General features: G+C 40.9%; 2 protein-coding genes across 5 annotated transcripts in view; one reads left to right on the top strand and one right to left on the bottom strand.

The window, feature by feature from the left end:
* Positions 1–7,775, top strand: part of PDXDC1 (pyridoxal dependent decarboxylase domain containing 1) — a 34,285-nt gene extending 26,510 nt beyond the window's left edge. For all 3 annotated transcript variants that reach the window (XM_068907823.1, XM_068907825.1, XM_068907822.1), the window contains 6 exons: positions 117–235; positions 1,311–1,432; positions 3,414–3,506; positions 3,595–3,691; positions 5,019–5,123; positions 5,752–7,775. In XM_068907823.1, the coding sequence (XP_068763924.1) occupies positions 117–235; positions 1,311–1,432; positions 3,414–3,506; positions 3,595–3,691; positions 5,019–5,123; positions 5,752–6,014 (799 nt within the window). In that variant the 3' untranslated portion in view covers positions 6,015–7,775. The remainder of the gene's footprint in view (positions 1–116; positions 236–1,310; positions 1,433–3,413; positions 3,507–3,594; positions 3,692–5,018; positions 5,124–5,751) is intronic.
* Positions 234–16,556, bottom strand: NTAN1 (N-terminal asparagine amidase). Of its 2 annotated transcripts, none has more exons than XM_068907827.1 (10): positions 16,373–16,517; positions 15,384–15,486; positions 15,228–15,293; positions 14,401–14,509; positions 13,171–13,244; positions 11,760–11,813; positions 10,631–10,684; positions 9,941–10,038; positions 9,269–9,382; positions 234–880 (listed from the first exon to the last, which is right to left on the bottom strand). In XM_068907827.1, exons 1-10 carry the CDS (start codon positions 16,451–16,453, stop codon positions 854–856), a joined length of 780 nt encoding a protein of 259 aa, XP_068763928.1. In that variant the 5' UTR covers positions 16,454–16,517; the 3' UTR covers positions 234–853. The 2 variants fall into 2 exon arrangements, with proteins under 2 accessions (XP_068763928.1, XP_068763927.1); XM_068907826.1 differs by lacking the exon at positions 234–880 and adding an exon at positions 7,789–9,078 and having other exon boundaries at positions 16,373–16,556.
* Between the last annotated feature and the right edge of the window lie 778 nt (positions 16,557–17,334).

The raw sequence follows: 17,334 nt of genomic DNA on the forward strand, positions 1-17,334 counted from the left end.
TCAATTTTTGATTTCATAGAATACGTTAGTTTGTAGAAACATGCTAGGTGTGCAGATCTGCTTATATGTTTTCATATGTTCTGTAAAGTGAAATTACTATCTTCTGGCTCTTGAAGATACAGCTATCACAGTGATGGGAAGAACGATGACAAACAAGAAAAAGAATTAGAAAAAATTAACACAGAACTACTGAAAAAACTGAATGAACTGGAGTCGGATCTGTCTTTTTCTTTGGGTAACTACACAATTTTATTAAAAGTATATTCAAGCTAAGAGTCATCTTACTAGCTTTGTTATCTTACAACAGGTTATTTGTATACAGGTTGTTGTAATATAATGTAAAGTTACACTGCTGTATAGTTACTCTAGAAACAACATCTCTAACTCTGTCTCCTCTTGGCCAATATTTCAGTTGGGAAATGTGATGTAAAGCAGGAGCTGCGCTCAGCAGCATGAGCTAGGTGCAGTAGTCTCAGAAATATTTGTGGAAGCTGAATCCAAAAGGGGTTCCCTTGTCAGAAAGCAGAAAAGCTTCAGTGCTCCCCCTTGTAAAGGAAGAGGAAGTATCTCCATATATCTAAAAGGAAAGCCAAAGCGCTTTTTGGTGCTGAGTGCTAATGAAGAGTGAGTCTCGATGCTGTGCTGCCTGGAACACACCTAAAACGCACTGAACATGTTAAAATATGCATCCCGCAGGAAAGGGGTCTAAGTTAGTGTCCAAGAGTCTAAGTTAGCAGATCTCATTGAAAAGCTGCTGGCCAGTTCGCTGCGTTCTGTGGCTAGATTAAAAGCTTTGGGTGATTTTTGTGATAGTCTTTGCGTGATAGACTGTGATAGATAGATAGCAGCGCTTTCACTGGTGTATAACGCCACAGGATAGCTGTAAAAAAAAAAAAAAATAATAATGTTAATTTTGCTTACTCACAACTTTGATCCTTTCTATTCAGCTTTCAGAAGTTGTCCAAGTGCCCTAGAATTGTGAAAACCAAGTAATTGGTAGATGCCAAAAGTCATGTTTCAAGCATTTTTTAACACTGCTTTTTATTCTATAACTCCTTGCCTGTATAAAATATCCACTGCTGCTCTTGTTTAGATGTGGTTGGTTTTCTTTCCTCTGTGAAGACCCACAGGACCAAGTTTTTATGGTTTGCATAATTTAGACATATGCCAATAGTGCATTTGATTACTGAAGGGGATGCGGGGGGGAGATTCTGCGTCTATGCGCACCCACCCACACCCGCACGTACGTGGTGTCTATTGTGAGAATGCACTTTCTACCTCACAAAGACTTAATTCTCTTATGTTCACAGGCCCGGAATTTGGAGGGGAGAAAAACTGTGTTTATATCGGCATGGTAACTGAGGATTTGGACGTGTCTGAGTTAGTTGAAACTATTGCAGCAACGGGCAGAGAAATTGAAGAAAATTCACGAGTATGTATTAATAAATCCCTTTTTTTTTCATAGGGGCTTCAGGACACTCTTTTGTTCTTTGTAAACTGTCCTTGCCAACAATGAACAGTGTTAATTACTGTGGAAGTAATAATCTGTGTCCACACAATGAGAGCTTTCGTTATAGGATTATGATATTCTGAGGACGTCCTGATCTATGTTCGCATTCCTGTCTTCAGTAATTCTATTGGCAAACTTCAGTAGTACTGAAATAGGCTCATTTTAATACTATTGCTTAAGCTGTCAAAAAAAAAGTGTGGAGGGGTGTTGATTATCAGCTGATGTTATTTCTCATCACTGCTAAACGTAGTGGGTTTGAGACTGTTTCTATCAGCTGCAAGATAAGACTGTGCCCTAACGCATAGAAATTTCTAAATCAGTAGCTTAGAAACTGGATGTACAAATTAATCATTAAAGTAATAATGCTGATGTAACTCCTTTTTTGTACAGGCATTTCCGTGATTTAGAGTGTGTTCTTTAATAGCTATACTTTTTAATATCTAATAGAGTTCTTACATCACCTGCACTTCTCCTGCTGTTGAGCAGCACTGCAGCGGGAACGAATAGCTGCCCTTTCACACCGCCAGTGCTGGGCGTTTAATTTCCTCACCTAAGTAACAAACTGAACTTCAGAAATCCTTTGTGTATTTCTGCCCATGGGAATGTTCGCTTCAGCAATGATTTTTTTTTTTTTTCCTGGCAGTGTTTTCTGGAGATTGTTTTCTACCCACTCTTGACTGCCTATGTTGTTTTGAGGGTGAGATTATGAAAGATGGATTGGTTGTAGAGGAGCTTCAGTTCTGTAACTGTTGTAGCTGAGAGATCAGGAGCTGAATTTTGGAAAATGTGCCAGTCTCAAATCCTGAAGCTTCTGGGGAGGAAAAAGGTCGTGGAGGACCTCAGACCAAAAAAATTGAGAAGCAGAACTAACCTGTAAGAATGATATTCTTTCATCATTTAGATCAGTGATAGACTGCTCCAGAATCAGCAAGTCCTTAAGGATATATTAATAAGTACACTAAAAAGGCAGAAAATCTAGGACAGAAGCATCCTTCCTGCAAGAGGAGAACACAGTGGTCCTTCCATGTATGCTAACTGCAGCTCTGTTGCACCCCTGCGTTGTAACCAGTACAGCTGGGGTGTTCAGCTTGCTGTGATGATCTTCTCTGCCAAGTTAGTGATAGATTTGGAAGAGAACAACCAAACCTCTAGAGAAACGGGAGTTTCTTGCCTATCTTGCAAGAATTCCTGACTTGTCTTGCCTTGCCCGCAGAGAAAAGGAGCAGCTTCCCCTTTGTCCCTCTTGTTTTCATTAACTGACAGTGGTCCACGTTTTTTGCTTTTTGGAGTAAGTGCCTGTTATCTAGGGCTTGCGTGATGTTAAAGCCCCTGTAAATTACACGTACTGGCATTTGTCTTGTATGCGACAAAATCATGGGCTTGGTTTTTTGATCTCTTATTTTTCACCACTTATTCTCCCTACAGCCTCCAAATGAGCTACTTGTTCTTTGCAGGATTTGAGGTCGCTGATGTTCTCTATGCCACAAGGGTCAGATTGGCAGTCATATATTAAATTTGAAAAACTGAGCTGAGCTTGCAGCTAGGCTGGCTCATACATGTTTAGACTTGCTTACAAGACTGTGAGGCTGGTTCAGTCCGCGGCACTTCTAGCTTGATCCGGTACAGTCTGGTTTCTAGAAGTTCTTCACAGCCGGTTTCAGTGCATCTGAGGCACGTTTATGTGCTAAGTCGACCTTTGAGGAATTTAGGTTACAGGCTCCTCTCCAAGTAATAGAAAAATATGAGCCATCCCTGTTAAAAAGTACATTCTGTCCTCTAGGTATATTTTTTAAAAAGTTAATTTAGAAAAATATCTGGCTACTGTGTTTAAATCTTCAAAACCTGAACTGAAAAGAAGTTTCAAGTCCAAATAATGTATGTATCATTTCTGTTATTTAATAAGCTATTGGAAAACATGACTGAAGTTGTTAGAAAAGGGATACAGGAAGCGCAACTTCAGCTTCAGAAAGCAAATGAAGAACGACTTCTGGAAGAGGTAAGGCTATAAAAATTAGTTATTTAGGTAACTTGTAATAACTTGTGGGGGTTGTTCACCAGACAGTGTTCAATTGTGTACTCCGCAGGGCCTGTTACGACAAATTCCTGTAGTAGGCTCTGTGCTGAACTGGTTTTCTCCTTTCCAAGCCTCACCAAAGGGAAGAACGTTTAATTTAACAGCAGGTAGGACTAAGTGCATCTGCAGCCATATTACTCTGCCATTCCAAATGTTTCCAGTTTTATACTAAAATTGCAACAGACTTGCTTGCGCTGATACAACCCCCCCCCCCCCCCCCGCCAGGATGCAGAAGAGCAGCCTCTTTACCACTTCTCTAACACCCACTGAGAAAATCTTCTAACTTCACTTGCCTAGTCTATGTTTTGTTCTTGCATACTGAGTCACATTAAAAAAGCCGTATTAGACACTGCCGTTTATTAAGAGAGGAATCTTTTGACTTTTGGATACATACTCTGCAAAAGTGTATATTCTTTGGGATTTTTGCTACATTTTTGAATATATAAGCTGGCAGGGTAGGAAGCCTTCGAGTCTTAGAACATTGCTTCCATGTTTGCGCATGTGTGTCCCTTGGAGAGTGCTTGCAAAAGTGGCACTCAGATGTTTGGCTGTGCTGTTTCTCTGCCTGAATTCCTGAATCCAGATATCTCACTACTGCCATATTGATTAAGGGCTAGTTTGCATGCTGAAATAATGAAGTGTCTCAAAAAAAAGCATGGGCTAAAACTAAATGAGGCCTTGTATGAACATGGCTTTGTGGGAGACAGTAATGAGTGGAATGTTTTACAGTGTAAAAGATGGTAAAATATTTATTCTGTCTGGATCCCCCTGTAGCTGACGATGGCGTTGATGTGAAAAGATCCACCTATAGCTCCCACTTCGTTCTTAGTGATCTACTAGCCTAATGCTCTCTGAAGTCATAAATTTTTGTTGTAGAAATTGGGGCATAGTCTTAAAAACATTCCTGAACTCAGAAAAATGTCTGTCAGACCTAGAAGTGTGTATGTTTGTAAAAAAAAAAAAAAAAAAAAAGCCAGGAAAAAGGGCTTTCTGTTGCATTTAGAATCTTCCTCCTTTTTGGATTTTTGATTCCTTGACTGAAAACAGCAAGGTTTCCCTTGGGAATTTCTTACTCCAGTTGTAGCTAGACTCAAAGTAGCTGTGGAGCTTGGAGCTGAGGCTGTGACAAGTCTCCAGTGGAGGAGGGGAAGGAGCAATACTGAATTATAGCAGTGTTGTGGAGTGAGTGCTGGGGAGACTTCACATTTTTTGTAGTCTGAATTCCCCTGTCCCTGGGTGCTCAGAAACCTACTGCCCTAGAGTGGCAGTTTTAGCTCAAAGCTGGCACATGCAGTTTCAGAAGTATGTATTAGAAATACAGAAGTATTAAAAATAAGATTACTACGTACCTTTTAAATACAGAGGAAAAGAAAACTTACTGGTTGGTGTTATATTCAATTTACTACTTGTGCACTATTTTTTTCCCCCCCACAGGCTCTCTAGAATCCACAGAGTCTACATACGTATCCAAAGCCCAAGGGACAGGCGCTACTCCACCGCCAACTCCTACGTCTAGCCGTGCAAAGCAAAGACTTCCGGGTAAGTTTCTGCTCCTTAGCTTTATTTTTAAAAATTGCTACAACATTCTGCCCCAGTACAAATCCCAGTTATGTGCACAGGAAGACGAGCATGGTCTTCCATGTTTTGTAATATCTGGAACTAGAATACGCAGTTTCAAGGGTGAAAAGGTATTAAATATATGGCATTTTCTTTGTAGTGATATTCGTAATTAATTTAGATCTGACTGGCAGGGAAGCCGTATTATTTTAACTTACCACTTACTTCTTGTTTTCTGTCTGGTTCTGCCTGGGATTATCAGTTTCCCAACAGAAATCTTTCCTGAGGGACAGTGATCGTGTTGTGACTTTTTTTTTTTTAAACCATAAAATGATTGCACTGTGCATGCAGAAAATGTGTTTTCAGCTGAAATTTAACAGAATCTCTTTACACAGGATAAAATAGTAGGTGCTACTGACTTGCATATCTATCTGTAATTGTAAGCAAGCGTTGATGTGTAGGGTGCCAGTTAGCACCCACATAAATTTTGAAGAATGTTTACAATTGCAAAGAAATAGATTTTTAACTTGTCTGTACTACACTTCATAGTTGCTGCCTTCTCTAGTACTGTATTCTTCAATGGTGTTCTTCAAATGTATTCTTTTTACAGGTCAAAAAATTTTTAAAAGATCTTTAAGAAGTTCTGATGCATTTAGTGAGACTAGTTCAGTCAGCCACTGTGATGACCTGGAGAAGATGGATCAGAGACCCCCTACTCTCTCTCCTGGCCAAGAACAAGGGCCTTTGGAGACAGAAAGAACAGAGCAGCAGAAGGAGGTGGCAGAGGCAACAAACAAAGAAACTGACACCATTCAAAGTGACAAATCACTAAATGACTGCACTAAGGTAGAGGAACAAGAAAGTCAAAGATAAAATCCACACTCTGGCTTTAAGACTTTGTAAAGAAACGACATGCCCTGGGGGGAGGCAGGGTATTAATGATGCATTTAAAATGTGAACAGGGCCACACGCTAGTACAGTAACAACTACTGTAACTTGTTAACTGGGATTTTGCACAAATATAAAATTTTCCCCCAACGGGACAGAGATTTGTCTTACTATACACTTGTTACAGTTGCTTTAATCCTATATATGTCAGTATCACCAAAGTAGTAGTGAGATTTATTAACTGCGTGTAAACATTTGTCAAAAAAAAGTGGCAGTCATAACGCCTGTATGATTCTAAGCATAATAGTTGCTAAGAAATTGATCAGCCATACATAAGGTTAAGCATACAGTTGCACCAAATAATTGTAAAGTGATCTTATTTTATGTGAATATATTTAAAAAAAAAAGCTGCCAATTATTCACCTTTTTTATATTTAAAATTCAGTTTGACCTCTACTGCAAAAATCAACTTAGTCATACTAGCTCTATTTTGCATCTTTTTTTTCCCCCCTTATAAAGAATATCGCCAAACAGTTGTGGTGCACTGAGTATTAAGGATGGCTATCTGTGTATGAGTCACTGACTAGTACTTTTCCATCAACTTTTTTTTTTTTTCCCCCTCCTTTCTGTTGTATGAATTGACCCATTCAGCTAGGGTCCTAGATACAGTGGGGAACTAAGTTACTGAGTTGTAAGCCTTTTAGAAAGAAATAGTGCCTCTGCATGCCTAAATGGCTTCTTGCTTCTACCATTGAAAGGAATCATCAGTACACCATTATTTTTCCTTTGCACGCCATTTATAAACCAAATCGTATTGAACACAGTTATATAGTGTAACTGGAACTTTTTTTTCTGTTGTGTATTTTTAAAGATACTTGTTAGTAAAGCTTGGGGAAAAAAAACAATACATTTGTGATGGTTCAACACTTATTTTTGAACAATAGTAACTTACCTATGGTAGGACTTGTACAGATTTAAAAAAAAAATTATATAGGTTATTTACACTACAGCACAAGTTCATATCATCTCTAGGACTGTTTAATATACAAGCTAATCTTTGACTAAATCAGAAACAACTAACATGTAAAAGTCTGTCTTTTTTCCTCACTAAATTAATTATCTTCCTCTTGGTCACTTTGCTGCAAGTTTTCAGAGCTCGCAATAGTCCCTTCTGGTAAGGAAATCTTAGGAAAAGCTTGCTTTCTCCAATGCATCTGATTTTTGGGAAAAATCCTAAGTCCTACCCCTTGCAGAACCGAAAACAGGCCTGTAGCCTGCTCTGTTGTTGTTGTGCAGTTGTTTTTTTTTTGTTTTAATCCCTCCAAAATATGTAAATCAACACCATAATAGCTGTAATGATAGCAGGACTTACTTGGCTAATCTGAAATTTTTTTTTTTTTTTTAAATTGTACTGTCACCTGTCTTGACTTTCAGTTTCTAGATTCTGGGGGGCTGGAAAGGTATAAGCAAGCTTAATTTTGCTATTGGGGTAATTTATGTTAATCAGAGTGCAATTTTTATAAAGAAGAAGTGCAAAAACAATGAAGTTGACTGGTCTTCCTTATCAGTTTCTTTTGGTGCAATGAAGTATATTAATATGCGTAATCTGTTGGGGATAAAGTTATCACCATAAGGATTAATTTTTAATGTTTTTATATTTGGAATTGTTAAACCAGTAGTTTTGTTGGAATGAGCTTCATTCTTTAGATACTACCTGAATGTTTCAATAAAGATTCTTCAAATTACTACTCTTGAATTAAATTACTGTTGAAGAAAGTTTCACTAGATCTCAGTAAATGTTAAGTGTAGGCAACTTTTTTTTCTTTGCTTTGTGTGGAAAATTCTAAAAGGAAAGGGAAAAAAAAAATCAGCATAACGACTTCAACCTTCAGTTTCTCATCACTGCTACCTCTCTTGATCTATGCTAAGCCAATTATTGTATTAGAGCAACAGAAACACAACCAAACAGCCACCATGAAGGCATGTTACAATACTGAGCTATGCCTGCTACGAAGACACCATTTATAAATGGCAGTGATTTTCTCGGAGAGGATGACGTAGCAGTTGGGGATTCACTGAGAGTCAAGGTGATGCTACTGACCAGCATGGACAAATACAAATATAAAACACAGGGTTGGAGAGAGAGACTTACGTCTACTATCTCTTACAACCGTTCAATGTAAAACAGATTTTTTTTGAAAACTGGACTAATTATAAGACTATGTTAAGCTAGACAAATTACTAAGCAATCATAAAGAACAACTTACAGCTCATGAATGTCTTGGCACTGGTGTGACTGACCCTAGACCTTAAGAACAATGAAAAGGAAATATACTACTACTTTTTTTTCCTCCAAAAAGTTTATTTTCAGAACTTACCTACTATTTAAGAATTCTATTGTTTAGTAAAACTGTGACATACAGTCCCGTGTCTTACTGTGCCTGGATATACCAACTGAAGATAGCCTGGTCAGGACAGCTGTAGATTTAATATAATTCATTAAGGCTGACCCTCTGGATTTTGAGAGACATTTGTCTTGAATTAATCCCAAAAATCACTATATATCAACAGCTAGTTGTGGAAGAGAAAATGGTTAAAAACAGCAAATAAAAGTTAATTATCAGGCTAGATTTCAAAATATTTCAAGATCTGGGGAGACCTTGCTAGCACCAAAGTAAAACAGGGACACCTCATGCAGTTGTAGTAATTCAGACAGGTAAGTAGTGCAGAAAGAGGCAAATGCTTCTGCCAAAATATTTTATTTTGAAAAGCTGTATTTTTACCAGAAATTTTTTTTTTTCTTCCCACCAAGTTACTTTTCTTCTGGCAAGGCTACACTTCCCTAAAACAGCTGGTGTTTATCTCCAGGTTAGATCTTGTCAGAACAAACCTGTTCCCACAACCCTTCTTCATTTTTTTTGTAGATGCGAGGTTTCCTATCAGGAAATAGGGAATGAGATGGAAAGGGGTGTTCTTTTAAAAACGTTAATGTAGCTCTAATGTGGGAAACAAAGTGTGGTGGCTCGGCCAGTGGCGATGTGGAAAGGTTCTGAAAAACAAGATAGGAGTGAGAGCTGTTTAAGATTCGGAATACAAGGTTCTCACTCACTTATCCTACCTTTTAATAAGATTATTTTGCACCCTCCCCAGGAGTACGCTAAGAAAAGTTTTGACAGACCATACCCCTCTTTGTACTCAATAAAGAAAAATTAAAAAAAAAAAAAATCAGATTCACTTACCTGTAAGATCTGTTTATCATCTTGTTCCAACCAGAAGTCTACGTGTGGGAAAGGCCTCCAAAAATAAGGTCCAATATGCAGTTGTTCCATCTTTGCATCATAAATGTTAGTCAGCTGTAATGACATAGAGCAGATTGCAGGGAACATCAACATTAGACAACTCTTTATATAGGAGAGAGCAAATCCACTTGATCTGAAAGCCCTGAGCTGCAGCTTCTGTCCTAGACCTACTCAGTGCCAGCTCAACTGGACTTCATTCCCATTCCATTAGGATAAGCCAGTTATTCTGACAAAATAGTAGTACTGAATTTATAGGATTCAAGACATCATTAAACTTCTTCCTCAACGAGAAGCCTAGAATTAGACGATATTGCTGAGATCATGCCCATGACCTGAATCTCTTTACGTAAGTAAGTTATCCTACTGAAGTTGTAACAGCATGCGAGAGAGCTCTGCGCTTCTAAGGCAAGGGTTAGTTTCACAGTTGAAAGCTCAGAAGTGTTTTGATCTCCATCGCTATCCTTTGCTTCCACTCCACTGTTTCTCATCTGTTTTGTTACTGACAGAACAGTACTAAAGTATTTTTCCTCAAACTTGACAGTTCATTGCCCCTAACTAGTTTTCCCTTCCACCAAAAATATGGCGGGTTTTTTTGTTTTGTTTTTTACTCACTGCCGCTCCGGTTAAGATGTGGGCTGAACGCAAATCCTCATCTGGCCCTTTCTCTGGGAAAGTTGCAGGGAAAATCTCTGCTGTTTTAACATTCACAGCTGACAGAAAATAAGAAAAATTTAAATACAGACACTATTGACTTCCACATCACTTGTTTAAAAAGCTCATGACCCGACCGTTACTATGTTTCAGGTAAGGAGAAGCAATATGGTAAGTTTTAGAACCTATTAAATACTATTCTTATATTTCTCAGTGATCCAGACCTCTTAGCCTATTTTTACTTATTTTTCAGTGTTGTTTTGACAGTATGCTAATACTCCAGATGAAGACTTTCAGGGATACTAAAAGTAATTAGAAAAGAAACAGAAAAAAAATAAACAGTGAAAAGAAGGTTGAATTCTAACCAAAGGTTAGTGCAGTAACAACATTGGTCAAAATCATAAGGCCAGTTAAATAGGGAAAAAAAAAAAAAAATCAATCTGTTTGCATTTGTACACAAACACTTGCATGCGTGCATGTGGGTCTGTGGTACCAAAAGAAAAACTTTAGTCTATTCCCACATACATCTCAAAATGCACTCCTTAATTTTTAGGACTTGCTTTACTAATCATTAAAGGCAGCCCATTTACTATCAGAATTCGAAAAGCAATCTTAATTACAAAACACAAAACTGAATTTGATTTAACTCACCTATTCCATAAATGATTGGAAAGTGAGTATCCTTTTCTTCTCTGTCATTTAGTTCTGTAAGAAATTAAAAAAAAAAAAAGAAAGAAAAGAAAAAGTAGTACCACATCAAAACAAACCCATACGATTTTGGATTTTTTTTTCCAAGAGGCATTCATTTTGTTGTATGTATTAAAGATAAGCATACATGAGGATGCGTTAAAAAAGAAAAAAATTAAGCCTGAGGAAAGTCTTCTGTAGGCTGAAAATGAAAAGCATTTTAAGTTTTCAATTTGAGCCTGCAAGTCATGAAGACAAAAATTAAATCGGATACAGAAGTAATGGTTCCATCTCAATAGAGTGACATATGCTAAAGGTATGAAGTAGCTCCTATTCTCTCAGTATATATCTACCTCAAAAAATGAGGTTATACAAGTGCTATTACTTAGCAAAATTAGCCATCTCCTAAATGAGATATGGAAAAAGAAGGGACAGGCCAGAATCAACACGCTTGGGACTTGGAGTAGTACTCTTCATCTAGTAACATTAGGGCCAACTCTGGTCATGCGTTATGAGGAAGCAGTTTAATTGGGGGGGGGGGGGGGGAGGCGAGGGGACAGGACACAGTGCAAACCTTCTATGATGCCATGTTTCAAAGATGCAAGTTACCAGCTGTGTTTAAGTGCAAAGACGGTGCAAATACCATGACCTGAAGGCAATATAAGGAAGTTATTTCTGCCTTTATGCAGCTTCACATACTACAAACTCATACAAAACTGCAGGGAGGCAGGTCTAACATCAAGAGTCAGTAGGTTCCTTTCTCAGTTCCCTCTGAAGATATTCATAGACATACAGTCTCTTTCCGTAGGACAAAGGAGGTGAAATAATCTGGTAACGATCACAGGTAGTCCTACTATCAACTGAATTTCAGCAGCACTTGGTAAGGAGAGAATCCTCACATTGCCACTGCATTGCCTATTTGACATCACCACACACAAACTCCCAGCAGAAAGAAGTTAAAATGGACAAATCATTATAGAGGAATCATAACTGCTCTTCCTTACAGAACAGTTAAAGCTGTGCCTGCAAAGGGCATTTCACTTTGATTTCAATGGCTAAAGATACTTCAAAAACCAAGGAAACGTTTTCTTACCTGTGACGCAGAAAGTCACTAAATGAACATCATCTGGTTGGAGATCAAATGCTCCTACAGCAACAACGATAGCAGCAATGTATAAAACTGACTGGTGGCAAAGCAGGTGCTGTATATAGATGAGGGGGCATTATCAGTGCTGTGCACTGCAGAATAGATGGGCAGAAAGTACCTAATGCACTGTTCCTAGAACAGGCAACAGAGCAAAGAGTATTTTGCAGATGCGTTTCAAACTAACTTTTACAAAATAAAGCCGAAGCTACTACACCTAACGGTGGTTTACAAAGAGTAAGCCATTTGTAATGGCAAAAACATGCTAAAAATACAGTGTTGTGCCACTTCCACTTACTTCTTTTTTGATGCCGGTTTGAAGTAGCTCTGGCACGATGTGAACTCTTCATTAGTTCACTACATACCTAACATCTCCTATTTAAATGTATTTTCATAAAATGTTAAATACATAGTGAGCAAAAATACATTTAATGAAAACGGGGTTAATTCTCCTTCTCATCATCCCATACACCAGAGAAAAAAATTCCTTAAAAAAAAATTCTAATAGGAATACCTTGTTCTTTTAAATGTTAAACTTTGTGCATGGAAGCTGGAAGGTTGAAAAAAGAACTTATTAACCAAAACACTTTATCCTGTGGAAGACTCTCACACAACATACAACAGACACAACAGGAATCACTAGATGAGAGGACAACAAGGGTGCAGCTCAGGACCTTTGCTGGTGGTTCCCTTTTCCTTCCCCACCAACCTTTGTTTATCATCCTTTGCCGCCTCTCTCCAATACTGATATGTACCCCTGCCCCTTCCCAATTCCAGTGGCGGCCAAGGCCTCGCCGCACTTGGAGAGTGTTTAATACTAAGCTAATACCCTACATTCCCGATTTGTTTATAAAGCTCCACAATCACTTCTCTAGAATACAGATTTCAGAGACATAACATCTTTCATCAGACAATTTCAACGAGTAATTCAATTCCATCACAAACAGTAAGAGATGAAATGAATGGTAATTAACAGAGTCACCCACATGTATAGATTTAGATAAAGACAAACAAAACACTCGACCAAAATCACACAGCATCTCAGCAGCAGAGCCAGGAATCAAGCTCAGCTGACTGCACTCCAATTCTGCACTCTAAAATATAAGCCACAAACAAATTACCAAATTAATACCCTCCATCCCACACACAGAAGTCCAGAGCCTCAGCCTGGACTTCTGAGTCCCGGCCTCAGAAGTCCAACCCCTCTCCAGACCAAGTTCTCAGGTGGAGAAAACGCCCTCCAAAATGCATCCAGATTTCTTTCCATTAAGTGACAGGAGGTTCAGACTACAATCAAACTCTACCCAAATCCAGTCAGAACTATTTTTTGGACATGAGAGTGGAAAAAATGTGAACTTACTAAGAAGCTGATTAGTAAGTTTTTGTGATAACTGCCTATCATCATTGAAACCTCCAACTAGGTGCACTTCCAGCCTAACAGAGATGGAATAACAGGAAACAGCAGTTAAAAAGACATCCCAAAGTGAATAGCTTTACAAAATAATCCCCAGCCCAAACTGCAAAGCAATCATTCCAGAAGCTTAATTTGTTACAGTCACATGCACCACATTGATTTGTATTATATTGCAAATTATGGTCAGTAATTCTTTCCCAAACACTTCAGGAATATGCCAGGAAACAGCACAAATTAAGAATTTTAAGAGGCATTATACACACGCAATTCTGTCTAACCCAGCAGTACCGCCGATCGATGGTCAGCATCTCAGGTTTGGACCTGAGCTTAGTAATCATCTTTCAATTCCCAGCAAAGGGTTAGTTAAGTGTGAAGCAGTTTGCTCCAGTAGCTTCCTCACAACTACCTTGGATCACAAGGATCTTCTCTGAGAAGTGTCTCTGTAAAGGCAGTCCTGTTTGTGATCCTTTTGGCCAAACTTCTAGAAGAATGACTAGAGACTACATCAGTTTTGGGGGGCAAGTCTCAGAAACAAGAAAAAAAAGCAAGAGCGAGCATGTACCCCCTCACAACCAGGCCATAGTTCAGTGTTTTGAAACTAGGTGACCCAAATCATGAGCTTTTAGAGGCCACTTCATCCAATTTAATTGAGTTTTTGTTGTTATCAAAGTACAGATGCAAAGATTCCTGCGCATCCAGGAAGAATCTTGTTAACCAGATTCTGTTTTGGGGGGGGGGGAGGGGGGGTTGCTTCTTTCTTTTTTTAATGCAGGAGCTAGACAAATCCCAGATGGATTCTTAGATCCCAAAAGACGTTTACAAGACCAACAGCTTGGGAGGAAAAATAAAACACAAAACCAAAAGTATCTGTTTGGAATATTAAGCACATCTGAAATAAAAGTCACTGAGAAACAGTAAACATGAAACCTCACGATAGCATTTTTACAGAGACACTATTCAAAGTAGAACCATACTTTAAGCCACTGCTAAAAAATACCCTCAAAATAATCACCAAGGAAATAATTTTTATTTCACATATGGCCCCTGATCAAGAGAGATTTCCTGTACAATCACTCTGTCTGAGCCCCATATGATCATATTGAGAACTCTCCATCTTACACACTGCAGTTACCCTCGTGAAAAACTGTACACAAGAAATAAAAGAGGAGAGCTGACCTGCCATATTCTGTGGTGTTAGAGAGAGATTTTACTGAACTCATGATGAGTGACACCTCAGCTTCTGTGTCTGATCCATCGCAGTGTGTCAAGCAGGTAGCTCCACTACCTGAGGAAGGCATGAGAAGGCAGTTACTTAACTACGTTGCTGGAGGCCGTTACACCACTGTCATTTAACACAACATCACCTTATGACAGGCTGTAACTCAAAACTAGATCTGCCACCTTTCCACTTTCCCCGCCAAGGAAAGTAACCTCCAGCAGAAGCTGGACCGACTGAAGGCGGCAGCAACTTCTTTATGTGCCCCATTATAAACTCTGCACAACCCAGGAACCAGTGGAGGAGTACAAATAACCACCTACTCAGGATCAGACAACATCTCCAGTGTCTGAAATCCAGGAACGTAGCAGAGGTCCTCCCACAAACTGAACCTCTGCTATTACCAAACCCTGCAGGTAGCGCTGGAGATCTATGAGAGCTCCCAGCCTAGTGGGAAGTCAGCTGTTTCAGAAGAAGCACACAAACCCTGTCCCAACAGCCAAACATTACCTCCGACATGCACGTGGCCAAGAACTAATAGTGCCCATTGGCCACTAGAGATTAAGTTTGTGATCTGCTGATTTAGCAAACAGAACATGGAGCTTCTGACACTGAATAAACTAGACTTCTGAACAAGGCATTTAATTAATACATCATGCAGCTTTTCGAGATTCAAGTTTATATAAACATAATTGCAGTTCGTTTTATTAATGCAGCATAAACCAATATTGACCCTATTCCATCACTTCAAGTGTACAGCTTTTGCTCTGAACATCCTTTAAGGTACCTGTGTGTCGGAGTACAACCAAATGGCAGGTAGTTGCATCATCTGAGCCAAGAATGGAAACAGAACCTATTTTAAAAGATAGAAACATAGTAAAAACTTTGCTGTCATACTCACTGCTTCAGCAGGAAAAAAAAAAATCTTTGCCTTTCTACGTACCATCTTTAGGGGTAGTCACAGCAAATTCTCTCTGCTGGATGTACAGAAGACCTCTGGGTTCCACAATTTGCGCAGGCTGACTTCTTAGAAGCTTTGCCTTTTCCTAAAGATAAACGATAGAGACTACAGTGGCTGAATTCTCAGGATCCATTACTTGAGAGAACCATCACCTCTGAAAAGCAAAGGGACCCAAGTCAGAAAAACAAGTCACAGTTCATATTTTGGAGTGTTCTCAATTTTGAGGACTTTTCATTTTTCTGACACTTTAAATCCTGTCACTGCAGGCAAAAAGGAAAAAAAAAATGAACAAAAAATCCCCAAAGAACAAAAGAAACACTTTTTCCTGCTTTAGAGATGATAAAATGTAAGTACGAAAAAGGCAGTACGACTGGAGCTCGAGACTACACTGGACAATTAATAGCAGAGTTGACCTCAGATGCTTAATCGTGACAGGGAACAGGTTTCTTCTTCTTTGAAACTTTTGAAATAGGAAAGTTTCAGTCTCCTCCTGGCACAGCACGTTTACTCAGGACTTATCAAGAGATGGCTACTTCCTGGCCTGCTCAGCCGGCGGTAACCCAGCTCCCTCAGCTCCGGCCAGCCGCAGCGCTCTGCGCTCAACTCACCGGCCGGTAGCGAATTTCCACCTCTGGGGCTTAAAAAAAAAAAAAAAAAAAAGGAACACCGCACACAGTTTTATCAAATTCTCTGCCAAAACTTCGCTTCTGTAAATAAGCGTTCTCCGATGAAAAACACCTCCCCAACCTCTGCAGCCCCCAGCTCACAGCCTGCCGGTAGCAATACGGCACTGGCATGCTGAAACTCAGCCTAACGCCTTCCCGAAGCCGGACTCTCCTAACAGTTTTTACCGACTTCGTACAGAAAAGCACAACCGCCCCCCCCCACACACACACTGGGGGCGGGCGGGCGGCCAGGGCAGCTCTTCCCCCCCCCCCGCCCCGCCCCGCCCCGCCCTGCCGCCTCCTCACCTCCAGGTGCGGGTAGGCGCGGAGCATGTCGGCCGTGGGCCGCCCCAGGTCGACGCGCTCGCCGTTGATCAGCAGCGGCATGGCGGGCGGGCGGCGCCCGCGGCCGGCGGGCTCCGCTCTTCCTCCGGCGGCGGCGGCGGGAGGCGCGCGGGGCGCCGGGAGAGCGAGGCGGCGCCGAGCGGGCGGCCGAGGCGGGCAGGGGGCGCCGCGCAGGCTGGGCCGGGGCCGGGGCCTCCCCCCGCCCCCTGAGGCGCGCGCGGGAGCGGCTCCGCCACCGAGCATGCCCGCACATGCCCGCGCCCGTGACGTGCGCGACTCGTTGGAACGTTACATAAACCCCCGCTCCCTGCCGGGGGAGGGGCTTACCGCAAACCGCTTTGCCACCGACCCTGCCAAAATCCCCACATTACCGCCCCCCTCCACCCCCCAAACAACGGCAACCACGGCACAAGCCGCTGCCCGCTCAGCTTCCAGGCGGCCCCAGGGACAAAACGTGTCCTGCAAGACCAGGGATTTTCATCCCGTTGTCCACAACGCATAAAGGAAAAACAGGTTAATAGGAGCGGAGCTCGCCGCAGCCGGGGAGCGGGTCCCCACACCTGAGCCGAGCAGCTGTTCTCCTAGCTACAGGTACTGCTCATGAGGCCCGACGGGAAAATACACAATTCCCACCGCTAAATCAGCTTTGCTCTCAGTGTTATCAGTGTCTGTTACAGAATAAGCCTCTCTTCAGCAAAGCGTCAGCACCCGCCAACCCTGCTGTCCGCGAGCGCGCTAGAGGCGCCAGGGCGCTGCCGCAAGACCTTTCGGGGGCCGCGGAGCTCCTCGCCCAGTTTGCCGTCAGCAAGTCGGCACTTCCAGCGCGCTAACGCCGACTGCGACTTCAGGAAAGACACTCCACTGTCTGCTCATTTTTAATGTTGTACTGTGTGCCAACCTTCTTTTTATTTCTTTATTTTTTT

This window comes from Struthio camelus, chromosome 15, assembly GCF_040807025.1.
Source record: "Struthio camelus isolate bStrCam1 chromosome 15, bStrCam1.hap1, whole genome shotgun sequence".
NCBI classification, from domain to species: Eukaryota; Metazoa; Chordata; class Aves; order Struthioniformes; family Struthionidae; genus Struthio; species Struthio camelus.

What these genes read in the sequence shown, in the direction of transcription:
- NTAN1 (XM_068907826.1), bottom strand. Translation starts at nt 16,453, where the DNA reads ATGCCGCTGCTGATCAACGGCGAGCGCGTCGACCTGGGGCGGCCCACG. An exon ending in TGTGACTACCCCTAAAGATG is followed by an intron (nt 15,294 to 15,383) that starts GTACGTAGAAAG and finishes CTTTTAAAATAG; the next exon opens with GTTCTGTTTCCATTCTTGGC. An exon ending in ACATCTTAACCGGAGCGGCA is followed by an intron (nt 9,383 to 9,940) that starts GTGAGTAAAAAA and finishes ATGTCATTACAG; the next exon opens with CTGACTAACATTTATGATGC.